Consider the following 24,513-nt stretch of genomic DNA (forward strand, 5'->3'; position numbering starts at 1 on the left):
GCTCGTCAGAGAGAGAGAATGAATGAAGAACATAACAAACGCTTATCTGATACAGTTGATAAACTTTTATCTGAATCTAATGAGAGACTTCAGCTTCACCTTAAAGAAAGAATGGCAGCTCTGGAAGATAAAGTAATGTTAAATATGAATTAATATTGCTTCAAGTGCAATAGCTGCTTTACTAATTGAAAAAACACATTTTTAATAGCAATACAAACACATACTGTGAAATATGTGTGTGTTTGTGTGTGTCTGCATCTGTTTACCCAGTGGTCAATAGATAAAAGTGATGACAATCTAGTGTTACAATCTCTCCTTTCTGATTGGCAGCAAAAAGTAATTATCTCTGTTTATATAATGCGCTGAATTGACTATTATGTATCCTGCTGTCCTGAAACTTTGAATGTTTATGATTTTTTTAAAAATATCTTCTATTGTTGTAAACGTAGCATCTGAGGAATCAAGAAATGTATTATGGTCTATATAATTTTTAAATAAGTAGGAAGCATAGGGTCTTGTTTAGGAGAAAGGGTGCAAAGAGGGTGTATATTATCTAAAGTGAATAGCAGAATTAATTAACCAAATGATTATCAGAGTAAAATAGTAAAATAAATAATGCAGTAATTTTTAAAAATGTAGACCCGGATCTTAACACTTTTTTGTATTAATGAACTTTTGAATTGAATTTAATACCAGAATTCCCTTCTCCGCGAAATTGAAAGTGCCAAGAAGCAAGTGGAAGAGCTTCAAAATGAAAAGGTATTAAATGAAAATAAAAGTGTTTTCTACTTAATGGCCATGTAATATTAAAAAAAAAATTAGAAATGAGAATCTTATTTTTGTGAAGTAATAAGTTACACCTTTTTGTTGCAATCATTTCTGCACTAGCAACATTACTTCACTTTCCATAATTTTAAAGGCTTCATGCCAAATGTAGTGCAGTAGTCCAAAGATAATAGTGCATTACAACTATGCGCAAATGGTGGATTCTTTTTGGTTTTGGGCTTATAATTATGTGTGTTCTTAATTGATTTTGAAACTATAGCTGATTGTGGGGGTCTTAACTCTTTTGCTTCACTAATCTTTTTTGAAAGCCTGTGTTTGATAAACCAGTAGATTATTCAGAGCCATAGCAGTAATAATAAAAGAATGAAGGGTACTTGGATGATAACATGATATATTTTAATTTTTATTCAAAAGACATTCAAGTTGGAAATTTAGAATTATCTAAAGTATTTGGATATGTTTGAAAAAGCATGCACTGGGTAACATTAAATTATGTGAATAATCTTTCTTTTCTACAGGATCAGCTGGTGGTAAACATTGAAGCAATAAGAGCTGAAAATGACCAAATGAGGATCAGAACTCCTGCTCTTCATCATAGGTATATATTATTAATGAAAATACTTCTGCGTTCAAGATGTGCTAAATTAATTCATTTCATTGTCAACATCTAACTTACTGAAACCTATAAGAGAATATTTATTAATGCTAAATATGCATCTGTTTTCAATTTCAATAGGCCGCATTTAGGTAGTGTTCCAGATTTTAGATATCCCCTGGCACCTTCAGTGATAGCAGACAATCAGACAGATTCCTACAGCACCTCAGTTCTAAGGCGTCCACAAAAAGGACGTTTAGCAGCTCTGCGAGATGAGCCTTCAAGGGTAAGTTGGAATTAAAACAAATAATTTTAAAAATAGCTTAAGCTAGTGCACCATTTAAAAAACCCTTATTTATTAATTTGCCTTCAAGTCAATCTTGACTCCTGGCAACTACATGGAGAAATCCATGCAGTTTTCCAGGCAACGTTTTCAGAAGTGGTTTGCCATTGTCTTCCTAGGGCTGAGAGAAAGCAACTGGCTCAAAATCACCCTTCTTTGCCTAAAGCAGGACTAGTTTCCCTGCTCCTAGTCTATTGCCTTAACCAGTAGATTAAAGTGGATAAAAGTCTTCAAAGATTTGCCTGCTTTTTTACCTGGGTCTATAACTATGGTAATACCCTTCTGTATAGGTGGCTTGGGCTGTGCTATGTTGCTTTTATTGTTTTATATTGGCAGGGGAGTAGTATTTGCCCTGAAGCACCCTTATTTTAAAGTAAATAACATTCCATGTAACTCTTTTTTGCCATAAAATTGAAACTATGTATTTCAGATTCTATATTTAAAACATGCATTTGAAACAGCTGTTACTTGCACGCCTTGATGCACGAGGCAGATAAGAATATGAATTGCAAAATATAACCCTCTGATCGGAAGGTCGGCGGTTCGAAACCGCGCAGCGGGGTGAGCTCCCGTTGTTAATCCCAGCTCCTGCCCACCTAGCAGTTCGAAAACATGCAAATGTGAGTAGATCAATAGGTACCGCTTCGGCGGGAAGGTAACGGCGTTCCGAGTCGTCATGCTGGCCACATGACCCGGAAGTGTCTATGACAACGCCGGCTCCAAGGCTTAGAAACGGAGATGAGCACCGCCCCCTAGAGTCGGACACGACTGGACTTTACGTCAAGGGAAACCTTTACCTTTACTAACAAAAGCAAAATTGTATAAAGGATTCAATGTACATGTACATTTATATTCATATATCAGTTTGTGAACTAAATAAGGTTTTTCCTAACTGATAACACTTAATAACTCATAATGTTTTGTAATAATTATGCAGAATTCCTCTTCCCTCAGTCCACCTAGAGAAGTAAGGTTCATGTGGAACTTTTGCTTGATAAACTATCATAGATTCCTGCATCCAACCCCCAAAGCTGGGCAGCTGGTTTTAAAAGTTGGATTTGAACTTTGTTTGAAGCACTAACAGATAAGACAGTTGGCTTCAATATTGCTTATTGGGAAACTAGAAACAGAGATAGTTCAGTTTAGGATGGTTCTCCTCCACCCACTGTTTTGTGTCTTTCATTTATGTCCTGCCTTTTCTCCAGGAGTTCAAGGTGGCTTACATAGCACTCCTTCCAACTGTTACTCCACAAGAACAGCCCTGTGTGGTAGGTTGGGCTGAGACATAGTGATTGGCCCAGAATCACCCAGTGAGCTTCCATGGCTGTGGGTAGACTTGAATCCTGTCTCCCAGGTACTAGTCCAACAGCTTCACCACTACATCACAAAGCATTTGCATAAAGGCTAGACCTAGACTTACTATTTCACAACTTGAAAACTCTTTCCCTTTGTGGAATAGAGTCAGATCCAGCCTTGGCTCCTGCTAGAAGATAGGAAAGGGCTGAAACTTACCAATTCCCTGTTCTCTCTACAGCAGCTTCTATATTGTTTTCAAAGGCCAGCACATTTTCAAGTGGTATGGAAAACACTGGAGGTGGACAATTACTAAAAACTGTTTTGGCTCCTCTTGCCCTTAAGTGAAACTTTGATCAGGGAAATCTGGATCCAGCCTGTATGTTGTGTTCACATAAACTGGGATTCTAATGGATCCTGGTTTATCAAGACCAAGTTGCATGTGTGGTTTTTTTTTTAGTAAATCATCCAATCCTGCTTTGTTCCCTCTTTACAAGCAGGGCTTGTAAAATAGGGCTTGGCTCAGCCTACAAATTCTACCTTATAAAGGAGAAAAAAATCAGAATTGGGCAATGGTTGACACACTAAGTATTTCTTAGTGGGAGCAACCAAGTAGGAATCAATGGACAGTTTCCACTGGTACATGATTCATTTTCAGTAAGCCGAGATCCTCTAGAAACTTTTGGTATTAGTCTGTATAAGTGTTTTTTCTGTTTTTAAAAACTACATATACAAAAATTCCTAAATAAGCCTTTCCAAGTAATTGAACAATCTTTGATTATTTTATAGTGTTGAATTTATATATTTAATTTCTTGATTTTTGATCATACAGTATGTCCTGTGAATATCATCTAATAATGTTTCTGTTTTGGTTTTATTGCATTCTAAATACTGCTGTTTTGATGGATTACTGCAGCATGTAAGTGAGGTTATACAGACTTTATATTTTTTAGTGGAAGAGATATTTAAAATTACAGTTGTGATCATGTATATTAAAACAGGTTCAGACTCTTAATGAGCAAGATTGGGAACGTGCACAACAAGCAAGTGTGTTGGCAAATGTTGCACAAGCCTTTGAGAGTGATGCTGATATCTCAGATGGTGAGGATGACAGAGAAACTATATTCAGCTCAGTTGATCTATTGTCACCTAGTGGTCAGGCAGATGCACAGACCTTAGCCATGATGCTTCAGGAGCAATTGGATGCCATCAACAAAGAAATTAGGTACAGGATTTATTTTCGTCATTGTCTTCCAGTGTTACATTTGAAGTTCACTAATGTCTCTTTATTCGCATAACGTAAGAAGTTTGGCTTCCTTTCAGTGGCTTGAACTGTAGCTTTTTGATCTGTGGGTGCAACTAAAAATATTAGGATCCAATTCTGTGTCTGCCACAGCTTAGTTATTTTTGTTAGTATTAAATAATGAGATAAAACAGGTAGGTCTTAAAAGGTTTTCTTGAAGCCTAAGAAAAATGAAAAAGAATTTCTAGAATTTCAACTAGGAGGGAGCTCCAAAGAATGGGGGCAGCTACTAAGAAATGCTATTTCCAGGGCCCCATCAAATGACAATTCTGGAGAGAGAGAGTAGACTATATGTAATCTGGTGGAATAGGCAAATGAATACAAGAGAAGACAGTCCTCAAGTAACCAGGTCATGTAGGACCTTAAAGATGACAACCAGTACTTTGAATTGCACCCAAAAGCCTACCACTCACCTATTCGGCCTGGGATTAGATTTATAGCGGGATGTCATCAGCATATTGATGATACCAAATGCTGTGCTGGGAGCTGATCTCTTCCCAGTGGGTTCATATGGAAATGAAAAAGGAGAGGGCTCTGAGGCACTCCACAAAGTAGAGTTTTCCAGAAAAAAATCTCCTCACCTTCCAGCAACAACTGGAACTGACTCATCAGGGAGAAGAACTGCAAGATGATCCCTCCACTCTGTTTCCTTAGAGATGGTCTGAAAGATGCCGTGGTTGCTGGTATCAAAAGCTATTATAGCCCAATCTGAGTCTCCTGTCATACCTCCTGTTGCCCATTATAACCACAATCCCATTTCTCCCCAACTGTCTTCTTCCCAGCCAACACACATACACACACCCCTGTGCAGGAAATTCTTGAACCATACAGCACAGAAACTTTCAACAGCTGCCTATAGGCTTAAACCGCCCCTCAGGAGCTCCACTAAACAAACACCAGACACTTTGCTCAAACTCCACACTTGGCCTCCTTTCTCACTGGCTCCCACCCTGCTCTCATCAAAGACAGGAAGGCCTTCACAAAACTGGGAGACCTGAAACTCAATCCTGGCTCTCACTCAGGTAATATCCCAGGCTCCCCCTCCAGAATCCAGACCCAATGAAGTCTCAAAAGTCCACAGTGGAAATCAGTTCCTAGAAGATCAGTGTTGGTAACATTCAGCTACCACACTGTACTCAGGCATATTCTCACTCTAGAAGGTGGTGAAGAAACTAAGCCACCAGGTGTCCGGAGCAGCCCAGATGAAACGGAGAGTTGGTTTCCAATTATTATACCTAACATTGTGCTGAAAAAACAGGATGATCAAGGCAGCGATCTCTGTAAAGAAGCTTAGTTTCTGCTTGGTAGAATTTGCAAGCAAAGATTCTAGGGTGTATTTTACTTTTCCTAAAATACCACTGCTCTTATTGTAAGAAACAGAATGAGCATTTCTCCAGTGATGTGTTAATAATAACAAACAGTATATTAGTTGGTTAGGGTTACTACAAGTTATTTATCCCCAGAGCTGCAATTGTCAGTGAATCTTTAAGAATAGTACCTAAATGGATTAGCTGAAACGGGAAAAATACATACAAATATGAGGGTCTTTCATAGCAAGCAAGATGCTGTTTTTTACTAGGTTAATTTAATTATAAATTATTTTTGATTTTAATTGATAATTTTATTTATTTCTTTAAATTTATTGGCCACCCAACTCCAGTGGACTGGAGTTTGTACAGGATGGAATAATTTCAGTAATCTTTGTTTGAAAATTCTGTTTCTCTTTTATTCTTGCAACTTTATCAAGCAATTCTATACAGATCCTTAGATTAATCCTCTAGTTCAATTATTTAATATTATTTGAAATTATATTTAAAATAATGCAACAAATATTGACAACAGACTTCAGCATATAAATTGCAATTATTTAGTTTCATTCTGCCTGGAGTTAAAATGTGTATTCTTTCCCAACTTTGCCTTTGGGTTGCAGATGCATTTCTATATATGCTAACCATTCTGCTTGTTGGTTACAGCTTTGCTTTGGTTAAATGAACTGCATCATTTCTTAATTCTTTAGATTGATCCAAGAAGAAAAGGAAAACACTGAGCAGAGAGCAGAGGAGATAGAAAGTCGTGTTGATAGTGGGAGTTTAGACAATCTTGGTCGATTTCGATCGATGAATTCTATCCCACCTCCCTTTCCTGGTGGAAACCTTTCTGGCTCTTCTCCACCAGGTAGTGGACTTTCTACTCCCCGAAGAATGCCACACAGTCCTGCTCGAGAAGTGGACAGACTAGGAATTATGACACTAGTAAGTATTACCTTTTTCATCTTTTCTCTTTCCTTCCCCCTGTAAGAGAATATATCTCTAGTATTTTCCACATTTTATATGGACTTTATGGCACTGTTTGTAAATGGAACTCCTTGGTTTATCCCTTAGCTGTAAATATAAAATAAGAACCTCCTAACCATGATTTCCTGTCTTGTAAGAATAAGAAAGCTAGTTCTGAAACTGGTAATCTTAACGGTGACTTCTTTAATCCTAGTTTATGCCAAAGAGCAAAGAAATTCTGTGCATGAACTAAAACCTGTTTATGTATACATACAGAGAGACGTATTAGTTAATAAGCCAGGTTATGGCCATCTGACTTGGGTCTTTATGTCCTGTTGATGAAAGTCAAATGATTTGTTTTGTTATGAGAAATTGATAGGCCTTTGTCCTGAGATACAGCTTATGTTCTGAACTGGTAGCAAATCATATCTAATGAAATTTAATTTATTCCCTTTAGCTGATTTTGTTTTTAAAAAATAATTATTAAATCTTTAAGAATTGGATTCTACAGATAGGGAGTGACACTAATTTGCTTTAATTTGAGGAGTTGGAACTCAGCAGCCTAAATGTCCTCATCAAGTTCTGGATTCTGAAATTTAGCCATGTTTTGCAAAATGCAACTTGTCCTAGACTCTTTTTTTCCCCTTGTCAGAGCATGGAAGCTAAGCAGGATTAAGCCTGGTTAGTACTTATATGGAAGGCCTCCAGAATACTAGGACAATAGGCTAGATTGGGATCTCAGAAAGCAACAGGGAACCACTTCTCCTTTGATTTCAAGAAAACTACATAAATGTGTCTATGAAGTTACCAAGAGTCAAGCTTGATTTGAAAGAAACTTGCCTTTATAACAGTTGATTCCGTTGTAAGAGAAATCATATAGTTCTTTGTTTCTGTGTATAAGAACCAGAACAGTAACTGTGCTTCAGTCTTTAATCTCATAAAATCCCCAAGAATCCTCTTTCCAAAAATGTATTTTCATTGACATGTTTAGTTATTAAGGTTCAAAATGTTTTCTATTGGTGACAAATATACTTGAATTCTTGCTATTGTTTACTAGACCTGAAGACTGACCTCCAAGGTTGATTATACTTAAACTGGTCTGCAGAGGAAACCCCTCCCCTACAAATTATAGCTATGTTTTTAGGATGCAAGTATTTTCTGTTTATAGTAGTGATTTAATTAACACGCTAACTAGGCATTTTACTTCACTTTTCCCAAATAAAGGTAGAACTTTTAAAATTTTCTATTCTGTTCTTTCTAATTTGAAATTATCTACCGATCTGCTTTATTTTACTTTCTCTTCTTTGCATGCATCTGTCAGCCTAGTGATTTAAGGAAACACCATAGAAAGGTAAACCTTCAGCAGCAAACTTGTGTTGAATCTAGTACTATACAAATGTTTATATGCATGTGTGTGAAATGTCTGGGCTGACATGACCGCTATAGTAGTAGTATGCAAATTATTTCTATATGCCCATCTTTACTGCTTGCTTATTCTCCAGATATGCATATTCCACTGAGCTTTTCATCACTGACAAGCAGAGATAGAAATTGGGTAGTGTACGTACATGCTCTTGCTCTTCAAAGAACAAGATAATTTAAAAGGTTCAATGTGGGCTGAAACCCTATGTGTAGAATAAGGATTTTCCTACATCCCATTTCTCTGCTTTAGTTTTCTTTAAAAGGGCAATGGCAGCATCACATTAACTAATTCCTGATTACCCAAATTAAATTTCAGTAGGTATTACTAAAATGAAATTGAAATTGCTTTATTTCAGTGAGACCTAGGTGTAGCTATGTTTGGATTCAACCTACAGAATGGTTGGGTAGTTGAAGGTCTGCATTTCCGACTGTAGTACATTTCAGTTTAACACTTCTTTTTCTGATCTCTTTGGGCCAGCTAGCTGTAAAACATGGGACCTAATTCTGTACACCTTACATACTGAAAGTGCCTTGTTGTCTTTTAGCTCCGGAAACCTTCAACCACTTGCATTCCTAACTAACTAAAAAGAAATTCAATAGTGAGGCTTGTCAATGGGAAATGAAAGAATATGGCATACATATTTCAACATTATTTCCTTAAAAAAAAAGACCTTACTTCAAATCTCTAAATTTCTATTTTATGAAAAGTTTAAAGAAAAACGAAATCTGGTGAAACACCCTTTTGAATTCTACCTATTCACTTCAGAGTTAGTCTCCTCAGATCGTCCAAAAGCAATTTCAAGTATGTATAGTTTAGTTGCAAGAAACATTGTTCCTTGTGCATTATCATACCAGCTTATGATAAGAAACTATAAACACATGTCTTTATTTATATAACTTTGTGTATTTTATTGAATCAGATAATCTTTTATCTATTCACATACAGAAATAGCAATTTCTGAGATTATGAAATTTCTAATAATTAAAATTTGTTACTGATCTGTTCCACATAATTTAAGATGCAAAACATACTTAAGTTGCATTCATTCATAGACTCCAGTTTCTAGAGAAGACGTTAGAGACGACAAGGCTACAATAAAATGTGAGACCTCACCACCATCTTCACCTCGATCACTGCATTTGGATAAATCTTATAAAGGAGCTTTGCATACAGCAAGCCAGGAAGATATAAGAGATCTTCGAAAGTAAGTGTTTGAAGAAAGAGATCTGCATTCAAAACAACTTTGTCTGATTATATTATTGCTTCTTTGGCCTCCAGTTTGCACCCTGCTTGTTTTCTAAATGTTCCCTTCCTCACTGGCCTTTTCCTTCCTCCACCCCCTGTTTGTGCAGGCCTTTACTTCTGTTGGCAGCTTGTCTTCTAGAGTCTTTGAGATTCTATTTATTTTATTTTATTTATTATTACATTTATATGCCGCCCATCTCACCATAAAAGTGACTCTTTTATTCCCTCCTGCAGGCAATATCAGTGCTCTTCTCTATCTTGCACTAACATCATTTTTTGTCCTCACATTCTTTGGTAAGATGGAAAACACATGCTTTCTATTTGTGGCAAAAATTCCATCATCTCCATGACTTCAGATATCGAACTAAAGCTGCAGTGCTAGGTGCGGTACTAGGGAACAAATCCCATTCAGTTCAGTGCTGACTCAATGGGTTCCTGTGTTTGTTTAATATCTAATCATAAGATCCAAAAGGATTCTTAACAAAAATTTAAAATTCTTACTTAAGTCTTTAAACAGCTTAGGAGTAGGATATTTGCAATACTTGCTTCCTTTTTCATTAACTTTCCTATAAATCACAGTGAACTTTGGTGGCCTTACCAGTTCAAAAACAGAAAAGCATAATTTGGGAACCATCTCTTAGTAGTCCAGCTATGCTAGTAGTTTATTCCATCTGATCTTCAGTTTTGCTTAATTCACATATTGAAGCTGATACTCTGCAACATCTCTGGTTTTTGTGTGTGTGTGTGTGTGTGTGTGTGTGAGAGAGAGAGAGAGAGAGAGAATATAATTCTGTTTAATAGCATTTAGTAAATAGATTCGGTTTGATTATATTATAAATTAATTAGGGGCCTTTGTTAGCACCAAAAAGAGTCTAGAAATGCTTTCATAGTTACAGTAGTAAACTGCAGTGAAATAACAAAATATATCAGAAGTAGATAATTTCATGCAGCCATTTAAAATACTGTTAACTTGAAGAATTCACAATAGTAATTATAGTTATCTCTTTTGATGAATTCTGCATTTATACATTTTTGAGCTTTAGATAACTGGTAGATTTTTAAAAATGATAAAAAAATGATAGAAACTCAGATGTTTTTGTAATCTGTTGCTTTCAAACTAATATGGAAATGTTCTAGAAAATTCCTGTTTTCAATATTTTTAATAAAGATCAAGTTAATTTACTTAAAAAGCCAATTGTATCTGGCTTTCATTTGTACTGCAGTTGCACTCAAACCTTTAATTTAGGCTGAATGTGTACTGTGTCATTTAAATGCATTTGTATTTATTACTTATTATTAGCTGAATGGCCCTAGATCAAAAGGGGTCATGGGTGATGAATACTTTAGAAAAGGCTTAACAATTTCTGTCCTACAGTTCCACAGGCTCTCAAGATGGACAAGCAAGCAATCCCAGTAGCAGTAATAGCAGCCAAGATTCCCTCCACAAAGCTCCTAAAAAGAAGGGGATCAAATCCTCGATTGGCCGCCTGTTTGGTAAGAAAGAAAAAGGTCGATCTGGACAGATGAACAAAGAGATCTTGGGACAAGGTTGGTATGTTACTAACCCAAAGCATAAAGTTGAATAAACACTAGGATTACTATTATGCAGAATAACTATTTTATAATATGTGAAATAAAGATAATCAACTTCTAGCAAAATACAGTTGTCTTGTAGAGTCTGCATTATTAGCAAAGTTTAACTTAAATAATGCAGTTAACTCTCTTACACATATTGATAATTGAATAGGCTAATTCTCAGATATTTACCAAAGTCATGGATCACAGGCAGCTAATAACAATGGTTTTGCCTGAAAGTACTAATTTTTGTGATGTTAGATCAGGTATGGATCTTTTAAGATCTGAACGTTAATAAATGTTTTATACTTGAGTTGCTACAATTCAAAAGTTTTCTCATATCAGCAGGACTCCCAGCAGAGGTGTCTCCTGTATCAGCACATACTTGCAAGGATGATCAGGGAAGGCCCTTCAAGTGGCCATGCCAGACCTTTAGGAGGGCACAATTACTTTCGCTTCAAGGGTTGCATTTCACTTAGGATTCCTACAATGAATTATGTATCTGAATTTAATTATTTGAATGCCCTCCAATAATTTACCTAGCCCCAATAGTTAACCCATGAATTAGCTTTAAAGTCACTAAATAATAAGTATAACTGTGCATTGATTACTGCACAGCAGTCATAATGAATAGAGATGTGTTTTCCCTTTTAAGTGTGCATATCTACCACTAATTCAAAAACATTGGGGGAGATATTTATTACTGTACCTACTGTTTCTTACAGTTAGTGTATTAGAAGCAGAAAGTGCAACTCAGGATGGTTTGGGGCTTGGAAAACTCGGAGGACAAGCAGAAAAGAATAGAAAACTGCAAAAAAAGTAAGTTTCAATATACTAAGGAAACTTACACATTTACCAGGCTTTTCATAATTAAGAAATACCTACAGTTTTTATTTTATATCCCTGTCATTAAACCTTTAAAAATACTTAAGAATACAAAATATTTAATATCACTGGCTTTTAGACTTTAAATCTGTGTGTCTAGTGCATCTATTTTTCATTATTCTATATCATGACTTGTGGCATTTTATTCAGAAGAATAATAACTTTTACTATCATAAACGTTTATATAGGTGGGTTTTTCAAAGATAACTTGAAACTTCAGTAAGTCAGGAAAGTAGAGACCTAGAAGCTACATGATAGAAGCAAATTGCACACATTCTGTAAATACAACTCTGATTTAATTTTGTTTCTCAGTGGAATTCAGGATGCAGATTCAAACTCTTAAAATGGCCTTGTTCCTAGATACTTTAGGAAATATACTCTCTCTAAAATTAATCTAGTGATGAGGTTCTGGTATGAGTTTTGCTACCAAGGAAAGTAAAATTGTCATTCAGAAGTAATAGTTCAGTTTTGTGCTGTTCACAAGATATAATGTCTTAATTCTGTTAGAAGCAATAATAGCATTTCTCTACCATTCTTTCCAGATTTTTTTAAATTATTTGTTTCTGATGACTGAGTCATCTTGACATCTTTAAAACCTTTGCCATTTGAATAGCGTATCTGGCAGGGTAATGGTAATATTCCATTGGCAATGCAGAAGATCAAATCCTATAGCACTTCAGTTTGAAATACAGGATTGCAATTTAAACTTTGGAGAATGGTAATGTAAAAATGGTGGTTAACTCCTCTCTGAGGGAGGGGGTAGTTCCACCGTCTTTTAAGGAGGCGGTAGTTCGCTCCCTCTTCAAGGGGCCATCGCTAGACTCCACCTTTTCTAGGAAAGATTGTAGAGAAGGTGGTTGTGTTGTAGCTTCAGAGGACTCTAGAAGAAATAGATTATCTGAACCCCTTTCAGTCAGAGTTCAGCCTGGGTATGGGACTGAGCAGCATTGATCGCGCTCTTGGATGACCTCTGGCAGGAGCGGGATGAGTGTGGTGCATCCATCTTTTCTCCTCTTGACCTGTTAGCAGTGTTTGATACAATCGATTATAGTATCCTTCTGGACCAGCTCTGGGAGTTGGGGGTGGGCACCACAGTGTTGTGCTGGTTCTCCTCCTTCCTCTGGGGCCAGTTCCAGTCAATATTAATAAGAAGGTGGAGATCCAGCTGGCAGCCCCTCCTTTGTGGGGTGAATCAGGGCTCAGTCCTCTCTCCCCCTCCTTATTTACATGAAGCCGCTGAGTGAGGTCATTCAGTGGTTTAGTGTGAGGTATCATCAGTATGCTGATGATATCCAGCTTTATATCTCCATGCCAGGCCACCTGAGTAATGCCGTGGAGGTTCTTTCTCAGTGCCTGGAGGCTGTGGGGTCCTGGGTGGGGCACAACAGGCTTGAGTTCAACCCAAGTAAGACCGAGTTAGTCTGGGTTTTTTGACCTCCAGAATCTTTGGTTCTGGATGGGGTGGCACTGCCCCAGACAGACCCAATGTGTAATCTGGGGATCCTCCTGAACTTAAGGCTCCTGCTCAAAGAGCAGCTGGCAGCTGTGGCTAGGAAGGCCTTTGCACAGCTTAGGGCTATGCCTCAGTTGTGCCCATTCCTGAACCAGGGGACCCTGGTCATAATCATTCATGTCCTTGTGACCTCCAGATTTGACTACAGCAATGTGCTTTACATCTGGCAGCCCTTGAAGAGTATTTGGAAGCTTCAACTGGTGCAAAATGTGGTGAGGTGGGCAGTTACTGGTGCTAGTTATTCAGCACATGTGATGCCACTGCTCCACGAGCTGTATTGGCTTCCAGTGTGCTTCTAGGTGCAATTCAAGGTACTGGTTATCACCTTAAAAACCCTTCATGGCTTAGGACCAGGTTACTTATGGGACTGTCTCTCTCTCCAGTTGTTTCTACCCGTCCTATCCAATCTGGCAGGAAGGGCATACTCCAATGACCCTGGTTGAGAAACCCAAGTTTAATGGAAGTGAATTAAGATTTGTTTTAAATATCTAATTCAGGGTTTCTCAACCAGGGTTCCGTGGAACCCTAGGGTTCCGTGAGAGGTCACTAGGGGCTCCCTGGGAGATTACAATTTATTTAAAAAATTATTTCAGATTTGGGCAACTTCACTTTAAAGAGGTAAGTTTCATTCTTTAGTTTAAGAACACTGTTAATGCATATATGCAGGCCTACACATAAAGCAAATATAATAATTTTGTAACTTCTGGCCTGTATTTGAGCCTGAATGTGCAGGGATTCCCCAAGGCCTGAAAAATACTTCAGGGGTTCCTCCAGGGTCAAAAGGTTGAGAAAGGCTGGTCTAATTCAAACTTGACATAAATCATAACCTAGGCCTACAGTTTAGTTCAACTGCATTGGCCAAATTTAACATGCTAATTAGTTGCACGAAGTATAGAATTACATGAACTTCCCTAAGTACATTATGTACATTTGTATTTAAATGGCCATAATAACAATTGATTTGATTTGATTTTGTATATAAACTTACTCGCCAACATATCTCTGAAGAAAAAGCTAAAGATTCCTTTTATATGAAGGCTGTCCAAGTAAAGACATATACTCTGAAATGTCATATTCCTTAAGCATAACTGTACGGAGTATAGAATTTAGAATTTGGAAACTTCTGCTTCACGACTATTTGGCTTTCAAATGGATTAATGTTACAGTTCTTCTGAAGTCAGGCAATGTGCTTAATACAGGTTTCTGATGCTGTGATATAAAATTAATGAAAGAAGAAAGATCACCAGAGGGCAACAGGGAAGGAAATATGCTAATGTGCATTGCTGATTTCCTTAGGCACGAACTTCTTGAAGAAGCTCGGAGACAAGGTCTGCCTTTTGCTCAGTGGGATGGACCCACTGTGGTTGTTTGGTTAGAGGTAAGAAATCTTTTCAATTCAACATAATGCTTTCTTTAATTTGCAACTTTTAAATAATTCTGTGCCTTTTTTTTCATATTTTTCAGTTATGGGTTGGGATGCCAGCTTGGTATGTAGCTGCTTGCCGTGCAAATGTGAAAAGTGGTGCTATAATGTCAGCCTTATCTGATACTGAAATACAGCGTGAAATTGGAATCAGTAATCCTTTACATAGGTTAAAACTGAGACTTGCCATACAAGAAATTATGTCACTAACAAGTCCATCTGCTCCTGCTACATCAAGAACGGTAAGAGAACTTGGACAATGACATGATGAGATTGATGAGAAAGTCAGGCTTTATAATCACAGTGTTTTATTATGGGCATAAGATACTCTTTCAGATACTCCTGAGAGAGAAAGTAGTGATGCTTAAGTAGAAAATGATAAGAAATAAGCTGTCTAAAGAATTCTTTAATGGCTTGTTACCCTTTTTCTTAAGCAACTTGTAATTTAAAAGCTGACATACCATGTCTCTCTGGTAAGTAAGGCTGTTGAAGTGCTTTGGAAGTGAAATACCAAACAGTCCTCCAGCTTAGTTCCTAAAGAGAGGGTTGCACCTTGCTTTGTTTTACTACAATGTTTAGAATACCTTGCAGGCAAGAGTGGGTCGTTTTAAAAACATAATACAGTTTTTATACAGGAAGAAGAAAGCATGATAGCAAACTTATTATTGGCTACTGAGACCAGCCAGTGGCTGTGGACCTTAGTTTTAAATTCATACTGACCTGAATCCAGAAGAGATTGGATTCAGTAGATTCCGTGGAACTCTGCCCAGTGTGGTTTTTCCACAAATCTGTTCCTGAGAATTAGTAGGCCTTCTACAGTGATGTAGGATGAGATATCCAGGACAAAAAAAGAGAGAAATTTGCAGGCTTTCTTATGAAATTAAAAGTCTCTTTCCTGCTCATGCAAGACATGTGGATTAAGCCATAATCAGCTAAATGTCAGATACTTTACGTGTAGGTAATTCCATAAAGCAAATTGTACTACAGTTCTATCCAATTAATTTGCTAGTGAGTGAGGAGCCAACATTGGTACATTTCAATTAGAATATATTTTATAGTACATTTAGTCTAGTATATTTTGGCCAGTGCTTTTTTTTTATCCATTCAATTGTGTCCAGTTCTCAGAGGCTGCCTGGACAAGTCCCTCAGTTTTCTTGGCAAGGTTTTTCAGAAGTGGTCTGCCATTGCCTCCCTAGGGCTGAGAGAAAGTGACTGGCCCAAGGTCCCCCAGCTGGCTTTGTGGCTAAGGCGGGACTAGAACTCACAGTCTCCTGGTTTCTAGCCAGATGCCTTAATCACTACACCAAACTGGCTTAACAAACTACACCAAAGCCAGTGCATTTTAATTGCATTTTATTTGTAATGATTGCTGTGTGATTAGCATCAGCAAATTCAGTGGGATCTTGATGAAAACTGCAGTGTGGATGTGCATCCAGATCTGAATTGGAATTTCTTCTGGCTGCATATATGCATCTCCTTTCCTGCAGCTAAGAGCTAGCATAGCTTTCCCTAATCTGATTTCTTCCAAAACTGTAGGATTACAATTTCTGTATTTCCCAGCTAGCATTGCCAACAGCCAAGATGACTCGATATTTTGTGAACTGTAGTTTTAAAACATTTGGAAGACAGGATTTAAGATGACTGTGCCTCTTATGAAAATGTCTGTGGGTGAATGCCGATTTGAAAGAAAGCAAACAATTAAAGAATAATTGGATCTTAAAAGTCAACTTCCCAATTTACTCGGGTGGTTAATATACCATGCCAAATCATGGCTTACTGGTACATGACTAAACCTTCAACTTGCATGTTCCACTTACTTTCTGATTTGTAATAAAATAAAATCAAGTTCTTTTTGTGTTCTACAGGTAAAATGTGGTTTGTACTTGTTCTTAAAACCAGGATCACAAACCAGTTTGAAAGTGGTTTGTAGTCGTAGTCTGGAGAATAAGTACAAATCATAATTTTACTGTTAGGTAATTATCATAAACTAGAAAATGTCTGATGAATGTGCACAAGAACTGATCTGATAAAGGTACTGTATATTATTTTTCTGCTCAGAAAATAGATGTTCGGCAAGTAACTTAAAAGCAAGTAACTTAAAAGCAAGTGAAGCACTCTCCAAAATCTGATTGAGATACTCAGTATAAATATCATGTCTAAAAACCATAATGTAGCAATTTTATTTATTAGAATCTTACTTAAATACAGTTCTGTATTTAATCGAGGTAAATATATTTACCTGTGGGCTTGCTTTTCACATCAGCTTATACTTAATAGTCTTGAAACTTGCTTTTGCCCATGCCTGCTCCTTATACACACCTGTTGCTTATATATTCTGCAACCTTTCCTCTTTGTTACTGCTTTCCTTTCATTGGATGTGATTGGTTCCCTATGGGGTCATTTTAGACTACAGGAAATGTCTGGGTAACGCATGAAGAAATGGAAAATCTTACATCTACACCACAAACGGTTAGTTGTAGAAGTGCTTCTCCTACTTCTTGATTGCTTGAATCATGTACATCTGGAAAAATAGAAATATTAATGTAACTAGATTCTTAATTATGATTGGTTTTAATGACTAACCCACTTGAAATTTATCAGTCATGCTGTAAAATGTTTTTCCACCAAGATCATTGTGGAGGTGAGGGGAAAATAAAATATCTGCCTTGTACATTTCAAAGAAGATCAGTGCATTAATTTTTGAACTGCGTGAGATGGCACTGCTTAATATTTTCCTTGAGTTTATATGTAGAGGCTGCTTCTTGTGTGGAAAAATAAAGCAGTGTGTGGTATCTCAATTTTCATGAAGGTTCATAAAGATATTAAGAGAGATGCATATATGCACAGTTTTGGATGCATGGTGCTTGTATTTTGAAATAGCATGCTGCTTTTTTCACTATTAGAATATGACCACAATCCAGGAGAGTAATTTTAACTCAAATATTTACTATGTGGTCTAGATAAGTACACTTAGTAAATAATAATTCAGGCAGTGATAAAATTTCTGTTGAGGAAAACTTTACATGGGTTTGCATAGTCCTTCAGTTATTTATCTCCTTTGCACACTGGATTGTGGCCATTACCTTGAGTTTACTTAAATTACTAAACTTATAAATACTAACATTTGTGTGTCCTCTTACTTTTTCTAATTACCTAACGTCAGGAAGATGAGGAAGGAAGCTGGGCTCAGGTTGGAGACCTTTCTTTTACATCTTTAAACTTTAGCTAAAATTTATTAAATCATAAAATCTAATTTTCAGTGCTTATTTATATATTTAACAAACATGTCAGTTAATTCTTCTTTCAAATATTCTTATTCAGAATAATTTTTGAAATATTTTCAGAGTTAGAAATTGACATTCTGCCTTCTGATGGTTCACTGACAGATGTTGATTTTAAAAAATCTGCAAAAATTATAAAAGCATCTCCAAATATCAACATGTATTCTTAGTAAGACTGGGGACTGAGGTTGTATAAATAGCTAGAACATCCAGAATCAGATGTTTGACTTCTTTTAATAATAGCTTCTACTTATTTTGTAATAGTAGGTGAATGTAAATAGTCCACTAGTGTCTACTGTGGTAAATACATGAAATGTGAAAAGCTAGTGCATATTTCTAGGTAGGAAATGGATATATATAAGAGAATTGCTGCTGTTTGGTATGATCTCAGAGGATTTAGAGCTGTGTATCTCCCATGTGTACCTCACATGTTTATTTTTATAACACCAAATCATAAAAGTAGTGTGAAGTAGATTCAAATTTTAAGGTGTTCATTTTGCCATGAATGAAACTTCCTGTGTTGACTTTTGGTAGATAGAGCAAAATTCTCTTGCAAATATTTTTGATCTGTTGAAGCTTTTCTTCTAGCTGAAAAGAAGGCAAGCTTTTTCAGTTGTATTCCCATCCAATCCCAAGTATCACCTAAAAACGTGCTTCAGAGATTGCTTGCTTGAAGACCAGTATGCTAGGAGTGATAGAGGATTAAAAACTAGAACAATTACCTCTTTCTTTCTGTTAGAAGACTAGAACTCTGCTTAGAGAAGCTTCCATCAACAGAATAAAATGCTGGATTCAGCCCCCGATTTATACATAAAAGCTCCTTATTTTAAATAATCCTTTGCTCTATTTTTTTTAATAGACTTTAGCCTATGGTGATATGAACCACGAATGGATTGGCAATGAATGGCTTCCCAGTTTGGGGCTCCCGCAGTATCGCAGTTACTTTATGGAATGCCTTGTTGATGCTAGAATGCTGGACCACTTAACTAAAAAAGATCTTCGTGGTCAACTTAAAATGGTAGACAGTTTTCACAGGTAAATATATTTAAAATAGTAATTAATGACAAGCATTTTAGCTGCATTGTTTAATCTCTTATTCTTTTAACACTTTTCAAAGAAATAGCTTCCAGTGTGGTATCATGTGTCTCCGAAGATTAAATTATGACCGAAAAGAACTTGAAAGAAGGAGAGAAGGAAGTCTGAATGAAATTAAAGGTAGATTTTTGCTTCTCTGCTTTGATACTGTTAATAGTTCATTAAATTTTCAACTTGTAGGGTTGAAACTTGTAAGCTAGTTTGGCATAGCTGTGAGGGTGCTGCACTAGAAGCCAGGAGACTGAATTCTAGTCTTCCTTTAGACATAGAAACTGGTTGGGTGACCCTGGACCAGTCCTGTCTCAGTGTCCAACTCATCTCACAGGGTGGTTGTTGCAGGGATAGCACTATATATGCCACCTTGAGCTATTAAAAAAAAGAGTAAGATATAAATGTGATAAATATAAATATAATAAATAATACAGTTATCTTAATTCAGTTGTTTTCCATTTACTAAAACTGCATAGTTGTAAATATTTTCAAAGATGCATCTTAGGTTTTTTACAGAGATAAACATTATAAGATGCCTAACTTCTGATTGGATCCTATATTCAATTTTTTCTAACCGAGTGATAGCATAACACAATATCTTTTTCTCTAAGATATTTATATTAAGCAGGTTGAGAGACATTAAACTATGAAACAAGTAAAGCAAATAATTACTAATAATCATAAACAGATACAACTATAGAAACCAAATCTAGCAGGGACAGCAATTCAGCATCATGACTATTGTGATAGCACAATTACAGTCTAATAATGTTACCAGATATAAGAAATTAATATGCTTGTTCAGCAATCAGTGCAGCCCAGGTATACAGCCAGAAAGAAATTAACACACACATGCACCTCCTGTCTTTTAAATACCCTTGCCTTCCCTCATGCTTTATTTAGTGGCTTCATTCATATGGTCTACAAAACTAGGATTTTGGTTCTGCGCATAATAATAAACCAATGTGGCTGGGTTCACACATTATGCTAAGCCCAAACAAGACTTAGCATGATTGATGAACCAGCATCTAATATACATTAAACGAGCATAAACTGAACTCTACAAAAGGTTTAGTCCGTGAAAACTGTATTAGCAGTACTGTAGTTGTGGTTAATGAAGCTCTGTAGAATTTATCAGTTATAACTTTTTTCTTCTATTTTAAAATGCAAGTCTATAATAAGTCCTGGAAAAACATTAAACAGCTATAATGTACTAATACCAAAACATTTAGGTGGCTTCATTCCTTAAATACTTTCACTCCTATTTGTAGTTGATGAACTGCAAATTGTGATTAATACCAAACTATCCCATCAAATAAAATTTACACCTTGTGAACACAAAGTCCTACCATGTGATACTATTTTTTTTATAAACTTTGATATTCAGTAGGACAATAACCGACCCACCCGCTCTGCCAACACCCCCCCCCACCCACGCATATATAAAATGTTGGGCTTTCATTCAGATTACTGGTGAAACTTGTTAAGACTGCCCCACTGGAAGAAGAGAGGAGCTAGTTTTGTCATGTCTTCCCTGTATAACTGCATGTGCTTCTGCAAATTTGCTCTGGAGGTTCAGGAAACTTTCTGCAACATGGTGGGAGATACTGGAAGGGGAAATCAATGAAGGTAGCTGGAGACTCCACTGAATCTTGGCCCCTTGAATAGTATAGAAATCTGAACTCATCCTTAAAACTTTGGCAAGTACATGTGATAGATTATTTTATGACTTAAATATTTACTTTTCCTCATACAGATGTCCTTGTCTGGAGCAATGACAGGATGATTCATTGGGTGGTGTCAATTGGTCTTAAAGAATATGCAAATAACCTTATAGAAAGTGGAGTTCATGGTGCGCTTTTGGCCTTAGATGAAACTTTTGATCACAATGCATTAGCTCTTTCTTTACAAATACCCACTCAGAATACACAGGTAATTACAATAACATCATTTGATGGGGAATGTTTTTTTATTCATAAGGCATGTTTGGAACATTATAACATTTAATACAGGGCAATGAGAATTTATTAAATAAACTATTTCAAGACGACTTTTCGTACTTCATTCTGACATCTGGACTTTACTTTCAGTTACTATGTTTTATCTGAGAGCTGTGACAGTCAGAAAGCAAAGCCAATTCAGTGATAGCAATAGAATCATAGGGTTGCAAGGAGCCATTTTGGCCATCATGGTCAATCCCTGCTTGATGCAGAAATCTCAATTAAATCATCTCCATTAGATAGCTGGCTAGCTTCTGTTTGAATCCAATGAAGCCTTTGGCTAATTCGTTCCACTGTCAAGTAACTCTTATTCTTAGGTATTTATTCCTAACATTTAATTGCAGTCTGCAACTTAAACCCATTATTCTGGGTCTGGCATTCTGGAAAGAGAGAAAACAAGCCTTGACTTTTATATGACATCCTTTGAAATATTTGAAGAATGCTATCATAAACCCAGGAAGATATCAAATTGTTTGGTCATTATTAAAATTATATAAATTTTGTAAATCTGAAATCTCAAAGTGTAGCTCAAATGTTTGAAATATTTTTAATTTTAGTAATTATTTTTAATTAGGCTCGTGCTGTATTGGAGAGGGAATTTAATAACCTTCTTGTGATAGGCACGGACAGGAAGTTTGAAGAGGTGAGTTTAATTTTATGAGTCCATCCAGTCTATTATTGTTTATAGGGACAGCCAGAATAATTTAATGGTATCTGCATCAAATTTTTGTTTACAGAAAGATTTTTAAGTATGAGACCCCACATTCCTATGCATTCATTGCAGAAAGATATATTAATGTGTTTTTCACATAACTAACGGTCCACCTTTGTTCTTTCTGCTATCATAGCACCCAAGATTAATAGTATCCACTAATGCAGACAAAATGACTCACTGTGATCAAAGATATTTTAGATAACTCTTTTTCTTAATTTTAAGGAAGTTGTTATATAAAGTCCTTTCTCCACTACTTGTTCAGCGTTTTTTTATCTTCAACTTTTCATTTTTCTGTTCTTTCCGTGTATGCATTCAAATTTTCATTTCATTTGCTATGATCAAACAGATTCCAATTAATTCTCAGCAGGTTTTTTTGAGAGAAGAAAAGTAGCAACAGTAGTTTCTGATGTAAATTCTATCAAGATTTCATACCATATATCTCATGCTGTTTTGACCAAGCACCAAGTGGTGTATCTGTCAAAATCTGGTCTCGTGCTTTTGATTCAGCCATAGAACTGTATCAGTCCCTTGATATTCTGAGAAACTGAAGCCACTGAGGAAAAAAAATCACACAAGTGATAAAATAGAAATGAATATGAAGAACCAAGTACAACCTTTCTTCAAATTTAATCTGTGGTGATCATGGCAGCAAAATTCACTTTGTTTTTAACCACTATAATATCCACATCTTTGTTAGTTGAATTATTTTCAGTTGTTGAGGAACCTACTGAATCTGAGTAGAAATCTCAAAGGATTGCAGTAACCGGTTTGGCAGATAAAATCACTCATAACACCTGTAATTGTTGATCCCATAGTTTTAAAGGAAACAGGTGCAGAACTCTTCATTACATTCTATGAGAATGTAAGTGCTGGTATACTTATACCACCCCGTAATAGAGATCAAGTTTGGTAGGAAAAACTGTGAAACTGATTTACCATAGAATCTGGTAATTCTGTTTTTGTAACCAGCTTATGAAACTGGATAGATTGTTCACTTTAGGTACTAAGATATAGGGGAGTAAATATATTATCTTTGTAAAAAGAAAGAGGGATATTAGGATTTGAAAAAAATCATGACTGAGCGATTTTTGTAAAAAGGCCAGTAACGTGTAAACGTACAGTATATTTCAAGGATACAGCTACAGTACGTAACATAATACTCTGTATTACAAATTGTAAATGAATTTTGTATTGTGTTGTTCATTTTCTAATACGATTTTTCATCATGCTTGTTAATTTGATAGGATGATGATAAAAGCTTTAGACGTGCACCTTCATGGAGAAAGAAGTTCAGACCAAAGGACATAAGAGGTTTAGCTGCTGGATCAGCAGAGACTCTCCCTGCAAATTTTAGAGTTACCACCTCAATGTCTTCACCTTCTATGCAACCAAAGAAGATGCAAATTGATGGTAAAATGTTAATTATTTAAGCATGATATCTATTTCTGGTTGACTTAATTTGTAAGTGAACTGAGAAGCATCTGTTTTGTGTAGAAAACTTACTCTGCATGACTTACTGGATTGCTTTAATTTCTCAATGAATGATTGCAGTATTTGCATTTTTTGCTTATTTAGTATTAATAACTGCCTTTCCATGTAGTCTGTTAACGAAATCTCCAGTTGTCTTTTTTTATTATTATTAATTGTTCAAGATATAATTAAGACACATAATGCAGAATATAAGACCGACAGAATACAAGTCTAAAAAAAGAAACAGGAAAGGCTAAAACCGTGCAGGACTAAGCAAAAAAGCATATTAGACCAGTGGCTTCTGACCACTGGTTATACCTTCCAGCACAGGTATAAAATCATTCAAAAGTCTCTTTTACAAAAGAAAACGAAGAAATAATGGAAATACTTAATACAGCTTACCGCTGTAATAAGAGAATTTCAGTTCACCTTCTCAGGAAAATGCTGAAATACAACTTGTATTTATTTATTGAAAACATTTATAGTCCACCCACTATTCAAAATATCTTGGGTCATTTATTAAAAAGCAAGATAATACGGTACAACTAATTTTTTTTAAAAAAATTAAGACACAGTAATGTTCATAGTAACATTAACTGAGGCATTTAAGGGACAGAAGGCATGACCAGTGTGTGGACACTGTATCCTAAATGTGAGAGATAAAAAGCAAGGTCCTTATCTGACACTGAAAGGTAGATAATAGCCTCCAGGGGACAGGTTGCGCAGCTGGGAGCCATGACAGAGAACACATAACCTCCTCCTTGCACCAATGAGGTGCTGAGGGTGCCCTCATGCCTCTTCAACATTTGGACGGGTACATACTCCTTCAGGTATCAGAGTCTAAACCATTAAGGGCCTTAGTCAACATTACAACAACCTTGAACACCAACCAGCAAGATGAAAGAACCCAGTGCAGTTCTTGTAAGACCAGTATTATATGGCCTCTGACCAGTCTTCTGGATAACAGCCTTGCTCCTGCATTCTGCACTAATTTTAGCTTCTGAATCACCTGCAAGGACAGGCCAACATAGAGCACATTGCAGTAATCCAGATGGGAGAATACCAGAGCATGGACTACTTGTTCCTAGAATTCAGCAGCAGTAACTATTAAATGTACTATCTTCAGCCCTTTCTTTCATGCACTATCTTAAATGTTATTTTAAAAATCTGGTCTGTAGTCCTCCTCCTATCCTGTTCATCTTTGTTTTACTTTTACTACCTTAGCATCTTGATAATCTGCAGTGGTTTTAATTTCTTCCCAACTACCTGAGGTTTATCAGCCCCAAATAAGAAAGTCTTACCTT

At 36.3% G+C, this 24,513-nt stretch overlaps 1 protein-coding gene across 5 annotated transcripts in view; it reads left to right on the plus strand.

Annotated features, from left to right (window-relative positions):
• PPFIA1 (PTPRF interacting protein alpha 1) overlaps positions 1-24,513 on the plus strand; it is a 62,912-nt gene that overhangs the window by 34,369 nt on the left and 4,030 nt on the right. The window contains exons 11-29 of one of the 5 annotated variants that reach the window (XM_063289587.1): positions 1-132; positions 697-759; positions 1,305-1,384; positions 1,523-1,667; positions 4,019-4,242; positions 6,338-6,572; positions 7,915-7,944; positions 9,069-9,220; positions 10,637-10,809; positions 11,562-11,655; positions 14,531-14,612; positions 14,699-14,899; positions 17,064-17,126; positions 17,821-17,847; positions 18,798-18,973; positions 19,056-19,153; positions 20,781-20,956; positions 21,599-21,667; positions 22,984-23,149. In XM_063289587.1, the coding sequence (XP_063145657.1) occupies positions 1-132; positions 697-759; positions 1,305-1,384; positions 1,523-1,667; positions 4,019-4,242; positions 6,338-6,572; positions 7,915-7,944; positions 9,069-9,220; positions 10,637-10,809; positions 11,562-11,655; positions 14,531-14,612; positions 14,699-14,899; positions 17,064-17,126; positions 17,821-17,847; positions 18,798-18,973; positions 19,056-19,153; positions 20,781-20,956; positions 21,599-21,667; positions 22,984-23,149 (2,386 nt within the window). The remainder of the gene's footprint in view (positions 133-696; positions 760-1,304; positions 1,385-1,522; positions 1,668-4,018; positions 4,243-6,337; positions 6,573-7,914; positions 7,945-9,068; positions 9,221-10,636; positions 10,810-11,561; positions 11,656-14,530; positions 14,613-14,698; positions 14,900-17,063; positions 17,127-17,820; positions 17,848-18,797; positions 18,974-19,055; positions 19,154-20,780; positions 20,957-21,598; positions 21,668-22,983; positions 23,150-24,513) is intronic. The other 4 variants (XM_063289583.1, XM_063289584.1, XM_063289585.1 and 1 more) reach the window with 4 other exon arrangements.

The sequence above is a fragment of the Candoia aspera genome, chromosome 1 (assembly GCF_035149785.1).
Source record: "Candoia aspera isolate rCanAsp1 chromosome 1, rCanAsp1.hap2, whole genome shotgun sequence".
Taxonomy (NCBI): Eukaryota; Metazoa; Chordata; class Lepidosauria; order Squamata; family Boidae; genus Candoia; species Candoia aspera.